A 16,406-nucleotide genomic window follows, 5' to 3' on the forward strand; every position below is an offset into this window, starting at 1 on the left:
GGGGACACACAGTGGGTCTGGGATGGTGGTGACCAGTGTGGGAGGGGCTTGGAGTGACAGCTGAGAAACTAAGGGGACAAAGACTCTCCTAACACTGAAGATCTGATTCCATTTCAGCAGTCCCCCCCAAACCCTCCATCTTGGCTGACCCAGGCCCCATCGTCAGCAAGGGGAGCCCTGTGACCATCTGGTGTCAGGGGTCTCTGCAGGCAGATGCCTTCGCTCTGTATAAAGAGAGGAGTTCTGAGCCCTTGGATGTGAGGATCCCACAGGCCTCCAGCAACAAGATCAGGTTCCTCATTCAGTCCATGAGCTCACAGCACACAGGGCTGTACCAGTGTGCGTACAGCACTGGGGGCAGGCTGTCTGAGAGGAGTGAGCCCCTGCTCCTGGTGCTGACAGGTAAGGGGAACCCGGGTCTCCTCGCCACTGTGGGCCCCTCCTAGAGGATGAAGTGGACAGAGTGAGGTTTTAGGGGGGCCTCACCCCTCACAGCCCACACCTGGGGAAGTTGGGGTGACAGTCCCCTCTAACTCAGATCCTCCTTCTCCCTCAGGAGTGGACAGTGCACCCTCCCTCTCAGCCCAGCCAGGCCCGGTGGTGACCTCAGGAGGGAACGTGTCCCTCTTGTGCAGCTCAATGTCCACGTCAGGCCCTTTCCACCTGCTGAAGGAGGGAGGGGCTGATCGCCCCCGACACAGGAAATCGGAATGGAGAGACTCTGAGAGAAGGTGGCAGGCTGTCTTCCCTGTGGGCCCTGTGAACACCTCCCATGGGGGGACCTACAGATGTTATGGTTCCTCCAGCTCCAACCCCAATGTGTGGTCACAGCCCAGTGTCCCTTTGCACCTGGAGGTCACAGGTGAGGTGGCCCACACTTGGCTTCATTTTTTTCCTGTGCCCCAAAAACCTGATCTAAATCTTGTGCCCAATAAAGACATTGGATATGTGGGGGTCAGTGACACAGGTTTACTGGGGACAGAAGCACAGGCAAGATACTTTGGAGCGACACAGGAGAGCTCACCCTGCAGCCACAGTGGGCGGTGAGTGTGTGTCCCCAGGGTGACAATATCCCCTCTCCCCAGGTGTGTACAGGGAGCCCTCCCTCTCGGCCCAGCCAGGGCCCCTGCTGCTGCCTGGAGACAGCCTGACCCTCCAGTGTCTCTCAGAGCCTGGCTTTGACAGATTCGCTCTGACCAAGGATGAGGCACCCATACCCCCCCAGCATCTATATGGGCAGCAGAGCCCGGACTTCCCCCTGGGCCCTGTGAACCTCACTCACGGGGGCCGGTACAGGTGCTACAGTGGACACAACCTCTCCTATGTGTGGTCGGCCCCCAGCGCCCCCCTGGACATCCTGATTGCAGGTGAGGAGCACTGCCCTGCCCCCTGTCCTGACTGTCTGCTCAGGGCTCAGACGTGGGGTCACCAGAGTGGTGATGGGGTCGAGGGCTCGGAGACAGAATGAGGGTCATGGAGATGAAAGACTCCCACTCAGAGGGACTGTGAGGAGCTGACAGGGGTCACAGACAGTGTCCCTGGGGAAGCACATGGTCCCTCAGCTCAGGGACAAGAGCATGGGGAGAGATGTGACCTCCTGCACATCACAGCCCTCCTCTCCACAGGAAAGTACAGGAAACCCTCCCTCTCAGCACAGCCATCGCCCTCAGTGCACTGGGGAGCGACCGTGACCCTGCAGTGTCAATCTGAGGTCAGGGCTGACACCTTCCACCTGCACAGGGAGGGGTCCCTGGACCCTCCCCAGCAGCTTCGTCTGCAGGACACAGCTGCCCCCTCTCAGGCCAACTTCACCATCAGCCCTGTGACTTTGGGCCACCAAGGGACCTACAGGTGCTACAGCTCACGCAGCTCCTCCCCCTTCCAGCTGTCACAGTCCAGTGACCCCCTGGAGCTCCTGGTCTCAGGTGAGGATCCCAGCCCTTCCCTCGTGTCCTCCTGGTCAGGTCAGCACCCTGTCCCCCAAGTGAACTTTAGGCTGGATACAGAGTGAGGTGGTCTCCAACTGATGGTCAGCCTGAGGGGACTCTCACCTCCCAGTGGGATTGAAACTCTAGAGTCACCCCACCCCTGCCTCAAATTCTTCCCCATGTCTGTGGTCCAGACAGGTTCCAGGGCCCAGGGAGGCTGGAGAGACCTCAGGCTGAGCAAAAGGAGTAAAGGCCAGGGGCACCCATCCCGATCCCCCTCCTTCTCCCAGAGACTAAGAGGCCGAGACGAGTGTGGTGTATAGCAGAGGCCTTGCTCCCAGAGAGAACATCACCCTCACTGGCACGCTGATCTCCCAGGGAGGCTGTGGGCCAGACAGAGATTCTCGGGGTGGATCATGGGACCCAGAAAGCTGTGAGGCAATCAGCTGATGGGTGGGGGGGGTCATGGCAGAGGGAGATGCTGTGGTCCCACCCAGGGGAGAAGCAGCCAAGCTGAGGTGGGGTGAGGGCAGCCCCCAACACTGAACCCATCCTGAATTTATAGAAGGTTCCAAGGATGGAGAACCCCCCAGGATAGACAGGCCTGAAGATCAGTCAGGGAGGGTCTGTGTGGGGAGGTGGGGGGTGTTTCCATGGGGACAGGGACTGAGGCCTGTGCAAGTTTAGGTGCCTCTGGAGGCTCTGAATTGGACACACCCTTCCCCTCTCTCTGCCTCAGTGTCTCCAAGTGTAAAAGGAGAGAATCGTGGCCCATGGCCTTGGTTTCCTTTCAGTTCTGGCTCTGACCTCCTTCCCTCACAGGGAAGCCACTGAGGACATGATGATATGGAGAATGTCCCCACCGTAGCAGTGATGGTGACACTGTACAGGGAGGGACAGGCAGGACAAGGTCTGAGAACAGAAGTCCTTTCCCTCAGCTCAGGTGCTGAGCTCAGAGGAGGGAACAAGGCCTGGTCCAAGTCCCGGCTCTGCTGCTCCTGGTATGGGGCTGGGTGGTCCCTTCTTTTCTTTGAGTGTCATTTATTTTTTGAACAAGAAAGATTGATAGAAAGAAGAAAGGAACTTGACAGAGAAATTATGTCCCTCAGCCAGACACAAGGAACTACCTGAGGGAGAGCAAAGAAAAGGTAGATCCAGCCGTCACTCCTTCATGTTCTGACCTCCTGGACAAACTGAAGTCCCCCGTGGGCGTCTTCATTTTCCAAAGCACTGCAACACCAGACCCAAGATGCTCACCTCAGGGAATGGAGTTGGGTACCATTACTCTGAGAGACCCACTGAAGATAAGGAAAGAGACTACCTAAACCATGCTACTTCTCTTCTCTCATATCCTATTGGTTTTCTTTTCCTCTGGAGCAGATGATCCTCTGGGGTGATGGGAAACAACTCAGATTCCAAGAGTAGAGAGGAGGGGAAATTCTCAATTATGGGGCTGTGCTCAGAGCATGAAAACCAGACTATGAGATGCAGGTGCCCTGGTGGACATGCAGGGGGACTGGGGTGATCTGAGTCTGTCCTGACCCCTGTGATCTCTTTACCCACAATTCCTACCTTGTCAACAACAAGACTACACAGTGGGGAACCTCATCCGCTTGGGTGTGTCTGGCTTGGTCCTTCTGGTCCTCACCGTGATGCTGTGTGAAGCTTGGCACAGTTGGAGAAGACCCCACGATGCAGCCAGGAGTTGAGCACAGGGGACTACACACCCACCAGTCAGCCAGGCAGAGCCTGGAGAAGAGGCTGATGATCCCAGGAAGCTCTGGAGGAAACTGCGGGTGCACATAGGAAAGAGTCTGCTGAGAATGTGCAGGGTGTGGGCGTGGATCCCCTGCAGGGAGGGGCGGGGCTGGGGCTGTAGGGCTTTCCCACAGTCAGATTGTGGGCATCTCCCCTCACTGCCCTGCTGACCTTCCCTGACTGGGCCTCTGTTCTCACCCCCTGACCTGGGGCTCAGCCCACATCACAGGTTTGGATCCACCCCTGGGCTCAGCCTCCATCTCTGGTCCACTTTCCTGTAGGACATTTTTCTTTCTTTTATTGTGCACATTTGCTATTCTGTATGTCTCTGAGTCAGACAATAAATCTGTCTAAACAACTGGTTATAGGAATAAACATCAGGACTAGTTTGGACAGATGGACACAGACAATGCAGTGGTGGTCCCCAGCGGGAAAGGTCAGAGTGAGAGAGAGAAGGGTGAAGGGAGTGAAATATATGATGAGGAGAGATTTGATTTTGGGAGAACACAGAGCCATTTACAGATGATGTATCATAGAACTGTGTACTTGAAACCTCTGTAATATTTTTAAGATTTCATTTATTATGTCTTAGAGAGGGGAAGAAGGAGAAACACAGATTTCTCTGTGCCAAAGAAACACAGATGTATTGATTCCCCACACCATTAAGCGCCCTCAGTGGGGGTCCCGGCTCCCACCCCAGCCTGTGCCCTCACCAAGAATGGAGCAGGGGACCCTTTGGTTCACAGGCCGGTGCTCAACCCATGAGCTGCTCCAGTCAGGGCTTAACCAATATCATCCCAATAAATTTATTTTAAAAGACCAGTTTGGATCAAATAAATCCCAAACCATGTCTGGTCCCATCAAGGACTGCTCTGTGTACCCGGGAGTGTACTCCGCACTGGTTCCTCCAGAAATGCCCTGAGTCTGAAAGAGCAACTGCTGTCTGACATGACGCTCAGGAGGTGCGTTTATAAAGAGCTCCCAGAAAGCGCCGTTTTTTCCCAAAAGCCCTGATTTCTGGCATTTGCCTAATTCCTGGGGGTAGATGGTCCTTGAGGGTGGAGAGAGCCGCCCTCCTGTCTTGCCCCTGTGTCCCTGACTTTATTCTTTCCCATCAGCCTCCCTGAGGCCCAACCTGCACCTTTTCAGACCAGTCCACTGCTGGGAACTGCCTAGATCACTGCGCCCCTGACACGCTCAGGGCCCTCTTAGCAGGCAGGCAAGGGTTTCCCTGCGGTTGGCAGGCCCACAGCAAGGGCCCTTCAAGGGCCTGAGGATGGACAGGGTGTCTCCCTGGACCGAAGCCAAGGCCATGCCACCTCTGCTGGCCTCCAACATCAGGGATCTCACCTGGGCCAACCTGTGTGAGGGGCAGCTGAGTCTCAGAGAGGAGCTTTGCCACTTTCCCCATCCCTGTCCCCATGGTCCCTGTCCTCCTTCACCTGGTCCTGGTCCTAGGCCTGTGCCCCCACTTCCAGGAGCCACCACACCCCCTTCCCAGGCTGCACCAAACCTCCTTCAAGTCCTGGCCCCTCACAGCTCACAGCTGAGCACTCCCTGCCTGTGACACATCTCGCTGTGACAACAAGCCAGCCCACTGCAATGCGGTGCTGGTCACCACCCTGTGAACAGCAGGTAGGAGGCTTCCCCCACCCTCTCTGCTACAGGGGCTGCACCAGCAGGGATCCCCAGGTCCAAGCTCCCTGGCCAACACCTGGGCTTCCACCCTGATTACAAGCCTGGGACCCAGAGCACCTCCAATAGGGCATTAAACACAAAAAACACAACAAAGACAAACAGAAGCCAATATTCTCATTGAATACACATGCAAATTTTCTCGATGAAAAAAAGAGTTTCTCAGTGAACATTAGCATGACGAATTCAAGAGCACATTAATAGTTTTCTACACCATGATCAAATGGGACTTCGCACAGGGTCCTGATAATGGTCAAAAATTCTTTCACATGTGAAAATCAATAAGCATTTTCACCACAACAATAAAGCAAATGACACAGACATATGCTTGTTTAAATAGATGCAGAGAAGACATTGGACAAAGTACAATATTCATTCAAAACAAAGGTTTCATAACAAACACTGTCAACACATTGGGGACGGAATGACCCCATCTCAGCACAATGAAGGTCACGTGTGGAAGACCACAGTCAACATCAGACTCCACACTGAAAAGCTGAGGGTTTCTCTTCTGAGATCAGCAACAGGACAGGGAAGCCCACGCTCCCCACTCCTGTGCAGCTCACACTGAACATCCTGGGCAGAGTCGTCAGACAAGGACAAGAACAAAGGGATCCAAATGGGAAAAAAGACATAAAACTCTGTGAGGGTGATATAATCTTTTATATAAAAACCCCTAAGCACTCCACAAAAAATGGTAAAAACTTAAAAACTAACTCAGTAAAGTGGCAGCATACAAAATGACTGTTCAGGAAGCAGAGGCATTTCTATATGCAAAATATAAAAGAAATAAGGAAACAAATAAAGATGTAATCTCATTTAAAATTGCAGCAGACACAACAGATAATGATCTAGGGAGTGATCGAGCTGGATGTTGAAAACTCTAAGATTTTGGTAAAAGAAATTGAAAAGACAAAAATAAATGGAAATACATCCTGCATGTACAGTTAGGAAGAATTCACTAAAATGTGCCTACTGCCCAATCTAAAAATTCAGTGCAACCCCTATCAAAATTTCAAATATACTATTCACAGAAATAAAAAAGACCATAATAAAATTCATACAAAACCACTCAAGACCGCCAATAGCCAAAGCAATCTTGAGAAAGAAGAACAAAGCTAAAGGCATCACACGGCCTAATATCAAATTATGATACAGAGCTGTAATAATTAAAACAGCATGGTAATTGGGGAGCAAAAGACATACACCAACAACACAATCAAAACTCCAGAGCCCTGGCTGGTGTAGCTCAGTGAATGGAGTGAGGGTCTATGAACCTCACAATCTCAGTTCGATTTCCAGTCAGGGCACATGCCTGGGTTGCAGGTCAGTTCCAAAAGGGGCACTCACGAAAGGTAACCATACATTGATATTCCTCTCCTTCTCTCCTTCCCTTTCCCTCTAAAGATAAATAAATAAAATCTTTAAAAAAAAAACTCCAGAAACACACCCATAACTTCAAGCCGACATGAAGGCATAGGTACACACAATATACCTCCTCACAAAACCCAAAGAAGGACAAGACAAATTTGAAAACAAACAGCAACCAGAAATGACAGAAAATCAAACTGTATGGAAGTCCAACACTCAAGGAGTTAAACATTCACCCAGACCAGTAGGAGGGGAAGAGACAGGCAGCTGGGGGGGAGAGGACTCACTGCAAGGCAGCTGGACAACAGGGGTGGGCAAGGCAGCAGCTAGTGGACTGGGCAGTCCCACATTAGCACGCAGAGAAACTAGGAGAAAAAGACTGGGAAACTAGATAGACCTCCCAACCCAAGAGTCCAGGACTGGGAAATTAAGCCTCAAAGCCTCTGATTGAAAACACCTGTGGGTATTGAGGCAGCAGCAGGAGAAACTCCCAGCCTCACAGGAGACTTCATTAGAGAGACCCACTGGGTCCTTGGACATACCACAAACCCACCCACCCAAGAAACAGGAACACGAGGGCCCAATTTGATTGTGGGTAGTGTGGGAAGGGGCTGAAAACCAGGAGGGAGCAGAGCAAGTGGCACTGTTCCCTCTCAGACCCCTCCCCCAATGCCATGTCACAACACAGAGACATCGGTTGCCCCATCCTCGTGGACACCTAAGGCTCTGCCCCTTGGTACCTAACAGGTAGGCCAAGACAAAAAATATGGCCCAAATGAAAGAACAGATCAAGGCTCCAGAAGTAATACAACTGAGCAACAAAGAGAGAGCCAACCTATTACATGCACAGTTCAAACCTATGTTCATCAGGATGCTCACAGAATTGGTGGAGTATGGTTGCAATTAAAGGAAAAAGTGAAGGCTATGAAAAGTGAAATACAGGAAAATGTACAGGGAACCAACAGTGATGGGAAGGAAACCAGGACTCAAATCAATGGTTTGGAGCAGAAAGAAGAGAGAAACATTCAGCCAGAACAGAATGAAGGAACAAGAATTCAACAATGAGGAGAGGATGAGTAACTTCCAGGACTTCTTTAAACATCCTGACCTCTGGATCTAGGAGTGCCAGAAGGGGAAGTGGAAGAGCAAGAAATTGAAAATGTACTTGAACAAATAATGAAGGAGAACTTGCCCAGTCTGCCAAAGGAAATAGACTTCCAGGAAGTCCAGGAAGCTCACAGAGTCCCAAAGAAATTGGAGCCAAGGATAACACACTAAGGCACATCCTAACGACATTAGCCAAACTTAAAGATAAGAAGAGAATCTTAAAAGCAACAAGAGAAAAAGAGACAGTTACCTATAAAGAAGCCACCATTAGACAATCCGCTGATGGCTCAAAAGAAACCTTGCAGGCAAGAAGGGGCTGGAAAGAAGTATTCCAAGTATTGAAAGGCAAGGACCTACATCTAAGATTGCTCTATCCAGCAAGTCACTCATTACGAATGGAAGGGCACATAAAGTGCTTCTCAGATAAGGTCAAGTTCAAGGAGTTCATCATCACCAAGCCCTTATTAATGAAATGTTAAAGGGACTTATCTAAGAAAAGATCAAAAACTATGAACAGTAAAATGACAACAAACTCACAGCTATTAACAACTGAATCAAAAAAAAACCCCAAAGAACTAAGCAAACATCTAGAACAGGAACAGAATCACAGAAAAGGAGATCATGTGGAGGGTTATAGGCAGGGGAGTGGGAGGGTGAGAGAGGGGGAAAAGATACACAGAATAAGTAGCATAAGTGGTAGGTAGAAAATACACAGGGGAAGGTTAAGAACAGCATAGGAAATGTACAAGCCAAAGAACTTATATGTACAATCCATGGACATGAACTAAATGGGGGACTGTGGGTGGGGGGAGGTGTGCAGGGTGGAGGGGAGTGAAGGGGGAAGATGGGGCAACTATAATAGCATATCCATAAAATACACTTTGAAAAAGAAATAAACCCATGCATTAACTAATATATGCTAGAGTGAAGGAATCCAGTATGTTAACACACTCCTAAAATCTTCCATGTCCTTGTGCTTTCACCATTTACATTTAATGGAATTATAAACAAACTTATTTCAGGTTTCCCATTTTCTTGTTTGCGTGTGCAGGTCACATCTGCTCTTTGCTCTTCGGGTTTCCTTTCACTGCTCTCTGTGTTTTGGGATAGTTTTTTAGTATTCATTCCAACTTGTCCTCTGGAATTCTAACTATAACTCAGTACGTCGTTTTTTTTAGTAACAGTTGTATGTATTAAAACATACACATTTCATTCCACAGATTCTACACAGGAGAGATAATGTTAAACCTCTGCAAGGTCAATGCAGAAGCCTCACAACTGTGCAGGTCCCTTTACACCCACTGCCTTGTGCTGCCACTGGAATCTGTGGTCCATCCACACTCATCACACACTCCACCAGCTGATGCGCCCATTTCTGCTTTCCACAGCCATGCCTGTTTTTTTAAAGGTGACAGGAGAAAGTATGTGCTAAGTAAGTGCTATGACACTTACTTAGATATTTACTTAGATATGACTGTTCTTCTTTAACTCTTGAATTTCCAAGTGTCCTTTTTGAATTATCTCCTGTCTGCCTGAAGAACTTCCCTGTTTTAAGCAATCAGATGCTCAGATTTCCTTTATTTCACTTCCATTCTGAAGAATATTTCCAGAACAATTTCAGCTGAATTTTTCCCACCTCTCAGGACTTTAAACTCTCCTGAGTGTGATGGTTTCTGAGGGGAAATCTGCGTCAGTCCAACCATGGTTCCTCCCTGTGGGATGTGCCATTTCTGTCTGGGTGGATTCAATTTTCCTTGACTGGTTTGACGATGCTCGTGATGTGTGTGGGCTTGGTCTTCAAAGATTCATAGCTGAGCTCCCTGGGCAGGTAAATGGATGGCTTTCAAGAAATTTATGACATAGCTCTCTATTTCTCCCAATATTGTGTTTCTTCTTTGATATCAATCTCATTTTCCTCCCACTTAAGGGATAGAAACTGCTTCACAGATCCCTGGGTCTCTCTTTTCATTTACAAACCTGGCTGCCCTCCACCCAGGCTCTTACCCAATAGTACAGAGGGAGTTCCCAGTGTGAGAGGAAGAGCTTTGGGCAGAGGAGGAGGGACCCTGAGGAGGCAGAACTGACCAGAGGCAGAAGGAGACAATGAAGGAAAGACTGGTGCTGACTGATACAAACAGGAAGACAGGGAAGGGAACTGTTGAGGAGAGAAAATCCAGGGTCCCCGAAAGGCCATACTTCCTTCTGAGAAACGCTGACCAGTCTCCACAGCACCTCCCCAGGCTGCCCTCTCCCCTGGGGGTGTCCTACTGGTGACACCCCAGTGGACCCTCCATAAACCTAGAAGAGGGTGGAACAGCCTTCCCTTCCCACTTTCCCACTCCCCTGACTGTCATCCACTCCACTCCTTCAGGACCCACTGACTCCCTCTGAACCTTGTCCCCGATCCATCACAACTCTCAAGATGTCTGGTCCTCACATCACCCTCCTTCCTCCACCTCCAATGCAGGCTCCATGCCTTTCTCCAGTCCACTCCTCTCTCCACCTCCTGAGGACGCTTCCTACCAGGGACCTGGTCTGAGTCTGCCTGCTCAGCCCCCTCCACCAGTTCCCACCCTCAGAACAGATTCCTGTTGCACCATCTGACATCCAAGGCTCTGAATGGTCAGAATGGAGCTAAACCCACCAGCCCCAGCCAACATGACTCACCCTCCACAACAGAAACTGCCAGTTAACCACACTGCCCTCCACCCCAACCAGACGCAGAAACTGAGCTATTTAAACATCCTGTGCTCCCCTCTGCTGCTCCCTCAGCCACTCTGAACCCAGCCACCTACTTCCCAAGGTCTAGATAGGACGGAGAGTCACCCTGTCTCTTGCCAGTCAACTGTCAGTGCAGTTTGTTTTACAGGTTTGTGTAAATGCCCTAACACACAGATGGACACACCATCCATAGGCCAGGGGCATGTTGGGGTTTTATTACTGATGGAGCTCATTACAGTAGTGCCTTCTGGCATGACGATTTCATATCTGTGTACCTTGGTTAAAATAAATTTGTTTACACCCACTGTTGCTTAACATTTTCCCCACTGACTCCAAGATACAAATCAAACGATCAGGACTCTGCTCCAGATCCTGTGTGCCCAGGACGCAGCCTTCACATGACTGCGGCCACTTCTGAGAACAGCCCAAGCCCTTTCTGGTCAAGGGTGTCTCCCACCCCAAACCACTGGACTGATCCCTGCTCATCCCTTCAGTCAGATCAGCCCCAAGAAGGACCCCCTCACAGCCAGGACCCAGTTTGCACGATGTCCCCCTGGTATTGAACCCCACTGCCTTGTTCTTTCTCCCCACATGGACAGTCTCACCAGACTGTCACTGATCTCTCTGCTGTCCACATGTCTGCCTGTCTGTCCTCTTTCCTCTGGGCCCTGTGAGTCCAAGGACAGAGTCCAGCAGCTTCAGCTGTGACTCTGCAGGGCCAGGCACCGTGACTGCCCAGGGTGACTGCTCAGTCCATGCTGCCTGAGGGCCTGGCCAATGGGAAAGAGGAAGGAAAGGGGGCACTTACAGGGTCTCAGGGGAGGGAAGTGACTGACCCAAGGACACAGAGTTCAAGAAAAGGCAGAGTCACAACTGGAACAGAAATCGGGCTGCTCCTGAGTCCTGCCTGGTGTCCTCTATTCCCATGTTCTGGGACAGGAGTCATCGTCTGGATTTGGGTGTCACATCAGGTGGGTGCTGGGCATGTGGGGTCAGTTGGGTCTCATATCTGATATCTCCACTCTTGCTGTCTCCTTTGGCCCATCCTTCGGGGAGGGGCTACTTCCCTTTCTGCCAGGCCACTGATGAGGAACCCATGACCTGTCACACAGAGCTGAAACCATGTAACAGCTGATTTGTTACTCTGAGTTGCGGTGAATTTACACATCCTCTGCATACTGGTGACCATGGCAGGAAGGACCACGACCATCACCCTCACTGTCCTTCTCTGTCTTGGTGAGCTTCGGGGGAAAGAGGAGGGATGGGGTCCCATCATCTCTCAGGTCCTGGTTACAAGAGACCCAGGAATGAGAAGATTCCCTGGGGACAGAGCATCTGGGTGGACAAGAGGAGACTCAGCCACACATCTGACTCCAGGACTAGGGGCCAGACCAGGCCTGCAGCTTCTGTGTGGGGGTGAAAGATAATCTCGAATGTGCTCTCTTCCAGGGCTGTGTCGGGGCCCGTGGCACCAGGTCCAGGCAGGTGAGTCGTCCCCCAGACCTCCTACTTCAGCACAAAACTGCCCCTAGGCAGCTGGGGAACACACACTGGGTCTGAGCTGATGGTGACCAGTGTGGGAGGGGCCTTGGAGTGACAGCCCGGGAAACTGAGGGGACAAGGATACCCCCTGATGCTGTAGGTCTGATTCTTTTCCAGCGGTTCCTCCCAAACCCTCCATCTGGGCTGACCCAGGCCCCATCGTCAGCAAGGGGAGCCCTGTGACCATCTGGTGTCAGGGGTCTCTGCAGGCGGATGGCTACAGTCTGTATAAAGAAATGAGTTCTCAGCCTTTGGACACATGGATCCCACAGGCCTCCAGCAACAAGACTGGGTTCCCCATTCAGTCCATGAGCTCACAGCACACAGGGCTGTACCAGTGTGCGTACGGCATTGGGGGCAGGCTGTCTGAGAGGAGTGAGTCCCTGCTCCTGGTGCTGACAGGTAAGGGGGACCCGGGTCTCCTCCCCACTGTGGGCTCCTCCTCAGAGGATGAAGGGGACAGCTGGGGCTTTAGGGGGGCCTCACCACTCACAGCCCACACCAGGGGAAGGTGGGGTGATGGTCCCCTCTTACTCAGATCCTCCTTCTCCCTCAGGAGAGCACAGCGCACCCTCCCTCTCAGCCCAGCCAGACCCCGTGGTGACCTCAGGAGGGAACGTGTCCCTCTTGTGCAGCTCACAGTCCACACTGGACACGTTCCACCTGCTGAAGGAGGGAGGGGCTGAGCCGCCCCAACACAGGAAATTGGAATGGAGATCCCATGAGAGGAGGAGGCAGGCTGTGTTCCCTGTGGGCCCCCTGAGCTCCTCCCATGGGGGGACCTACAGATGCTATGGTTCCTCCAGCTCCAACCCCAATGTGTGGTCACACGCCAGTGACCCCCTGCACCTTGAGGTCACAGGTGAGGTGGCCCACACTTGGCTGCAATTCTTTCCTGTGCCCCAAATAACTGATCTAAACCTTGTGCCTAGGAAAGCTATGTGGGTTGTGGGGGTCAGTGACACAGGTTTACTGGGGACAGAACCACAGGGAGGAGACTTAAGGAGAGACAAGTGAGAGCTATCCCTGCAGCCCCAGTGGTTGGTGTGTGTGTGTTTGTGTTCCCTGGGTAACAATGACCCTTCTCCCCAGGCTTGTACAGGGAGCCCTCCCTCTCAGCTCAGCCAGGCCCCCTGCTGCTGCCTGGCGATGACCTGACCCTCCAGTGTCACTCAGAGCCCAGCTTTGACAGATTCGCTCTGATCAAGGATGAGGGACCCACACCCCCCCAGGGTCTCCATGGGCAGCACAGCCCCAGCTTCCCCCTGGGCCCTGTGAGCCTCACCCACGGGGGCCAGTACAGGTGCTACAGTGGACACAAACTCTCCTATGTGTGGTCAGCCCCCAGCGCCCCCCTGGACATCCTGATTGCAGGTGAGGATCCTGCCCAGCACCCTGTCCTGATTGCTCAGGGCCAGCCTGGGGTTACAGTGGTGGTGATGGAGTCCAGGCCAGGGTCCTGGAGCAGTGGCTGAGGTCGGGGGGAGGGAGTAGCAGGCATGGATATAAAAGACTCCCACCCAGAGGGACTGAGAGGAGCTGAGAGGGGTCACAGACAGTGTCCCGGGGGAAGGACAGGGTCCCTCAGCTCAGGGATAACAGCATGGGGGGAGGGGTGACCCTCTGCACATCACAGCCCTCCTCTCCCCAGGAAAGTACTGGAAACCCTCCCTCTCAGCACAGCCATCGCCCTCAGTGCCCTGGGGAGCGAACATGACCCTGCAGTGTCAATCTGAGGTCAGGGCTGACACCTTCCACCTGCACAAGGAGGGGTCCCTGGACCCTCCCCAGCAGCTTCGTCTGCAGGACACGACTGCCCCCTATCAGGCCAACTTCACCATCAGCCCTGTGACCTGGGGCCACCAAGGGACCTACAGGTGCTACAGCTCACTCAGCTCCTCCCCCTTCCAGCTGTCACAGCCCAGTGACCCCCTGGAGCTCCTGGTCTCAGGTGAGGAGCCCCAGCGCTTCCCTTCTGTCCTCCTGGTCAGCTCAGCACCCTGTCCCCCAGGTGAACTTTAGGCTGGATACAGAGTGAGGTGGTCTCCAACTGGCGGTCAGCCTGAGGGGACTCTCACCTCCCAGTGGGATTGAAACTCCAGAGTCAGCCAATCCCTGCCTCAAATTCTTCCCCATGTCTGTGGCCCAGACAGGTTCCAGGGCCCAGGGAGGCTGGAGAGCCCTCAGGCTGAGCAAAAGGAGGAAAGGCCAGGGGCACCCATCCCGATCCCCCTCCTTCTCCCAGAGACTAAGAGGCCGAGACAAGTGTGGTGGATAGCAGAGGCCTTGCTCCCAGAGAGAACATCACCCTCACTGGCACTCTTGTCTCTCAGGGAGGCTGGGGGCCAAACAGAGATTCTGAGGGTGGATCATGGGACCCCGAAACCTGTCAGGCAATCAGCTGATGGGTGGGGGGGGGGGGGGTCATGGCAGAGGGAGATGCTGTGGTCCCTCCCAGGGTAGAAGCAGCCAAGCTGAGGTGGGGTGAGGGCAGCCCCCACCCCTGAACCCATCCTGAATTCCTAGAATGTTCCAAGGATGGAGAACTCCCCAGCACACACAGGCCCACAGAGGGATAAGTGAGGGTCTCTGTGAGGAGGTGGTGGGTGTGGCCAGGGGGACAGGGGCTGAGTCCTGTGCAAGTTCAGGCGCCTCTGGAGGCTCTGACTTGGACACACCCTTGCCCCCTCTGTGCCTCCGTGTCTCCAAGTGGAAAAGGGGAGAATCGTGGCCCATGGCCTTGGTTTCCTTTCAGTTCTGGCTCTGACCTCCTTCCCTCACAGGGAAGCCACTGAGGACATGATGATATGGAGAATGTCCCCACCATAGCAATGATGGTGACACTGTACAGGGAGGGGCAGGCAGGACAAGGTCTGGGACACAGAAGTCCTTTTCCTCAGCTCAGGTCTGAGCTCAGAGGAGGGAATTAGGGTTGGAGTCTGACCTGGGTCAGGTCCCGGCTCTGCTGCTCCTGGTGTGGGGCTGGGTGGTCCCTTCTTTTCTTTCAGTGTCATTTATTTTTTCCACAAGAAAGATTGATAGAAAGAAGAAAGGAACTTGACAGGGAAATTATGTCCCTGAGTCAGAGACACAAGGAACTACCTCAGGAACTACCTGAGGGGGAGCAAAGAAAAGGTAGATCCAGCCGTCACTCCTTCATGTTCTGACCTCCTGGACAAATTGAAGACCCCCGTGGGCGTCTAAGTTTTCCAAAGCACTGCAACACCAGACCCACCATGCTCACCTCAGGGAATTGAGTTGGGTCCCATTAGTCTGAGAGACACATTGAAGTTGAGAAAAGAGACGACCTAAACCATTCTACTTCTCTTCTCTCATATCCTATTGGTTTTCTTTTCCTCTGGAGCACTTGATCCTCTGGGGTGATGGGAAACAACTCAGATTCCCAGAGTAGAGAGGAGGGGAAATTCTGAATAATGGGGCTGTGCTCAGAGCATCAAACTGGTCCATAAGATGCAGGTGCCCTGGTGGACATGCAGGGGGACTGGGGTGATCTGAGTCTGTCCTGACCTCTGTGACCTCTTTACTCACACTTCCTACCTTGTCAACCCCAAGACTACACAGTGGGGAACCTCATCCGCTTGGGTGTGTCTGGCTTGGTCCTCCTGGTCCTCACGGTGCTGCTGGGTGAAGCTTGGCACAGTTGGAGAAGACCCCACGATGCAGACAGGAGTTGAGCAAGGGGGACAACAAAGCCACCAGTCAGCGAGGCAGAGCCTGGAGAACAGGCTCCTGATCTCAGGAAGCTCTGGAGGAAACTGTGTGTGCCCCTGGGAAAGAGTCTGCTGAGAATGTGCAGCGTGTGGGCATTGTTCCCATGCAGGGAGGGGCGGGGCTGGGGCTGCAGGGCCTTTCCCACAGTCAGACTGTGGGCATCTCCCCTCACTGCCCTGCTGACCTTCCCTGACTGGGCCTCTGTTCTCACCCCCCTAACCTGGGGCTCAGTCCACATCACAAGTTCGAATCCACCCCTGGGCTCACCCTTCATCTCTGGTCCACTTTCATGCAAGGAATTTTTTCACGTTCATTTTCCACATTCAGTGACTATGTATGTCTTTGGGTCAGACAACAATTCTGTGTTAAACAACTGATTAAAAGGATAAACAGCAGGACTAGTTTGGACTGATGGACACAGACAATGGATCCCTGGTCCCCAGGGGGAAGGGTCAGAGTGAGACACAGGAGGGTGAAGGGAGTGAAATGTACACTGAGGAGAGATTTGCCTTGGGAAGGGGAACACAATGCCATACACAGATGATGAAAGGT

At 52.5% G+C, this 16,406-nt stretch overlaps 1 protein-coding gene across 1 annotated transcript; it reads left to right on the forward strand.

Annotated features, from left to right (window-relative positions):
* Positions 1-100: 100 nt before the first annotated feature.
* Positions 101-15,817, forward strand: LOC118994612 (leukocyte immunoglobulin-like receptor subfamily A member 6; the record flags this gene model as incomplete). The annotated part of the gene is made up of 9 exons (XM_037057252.1): positions 101-402; positions 557-862; positions 1,086-1,367; positions 1,626-1,925; positions 12,240-12,539; positions 12,682-12,984; positions 13,215-13,496; positions 13,774-14,073; positions 15,696-15,817. Coding segments are annotated over 9 exons (2,497 nt in total), but the record flags the coding sequence as incomplete, so codon positions are not given.
* Positions 15,818-16,406: the final 589 nt, after the last annotated feature.

This window comes from Sturnira hondurensis, unplaced genomic scaffold (assembly GCF_014824575.4).
Source record: "Sturnira hondurensis isolate 20B ecotype Veracruz unplaced genomic scaffold, ASM1482457v3 Scaffold0009598, whole genome shotgun sequence".
Classification (NCBI taxonomy): Eukaryota; Metazoa; Chordata; class Mammalia; order Chiroptera; family Phyllostomidae; genus Sturnira; species Sturnira hondurensis.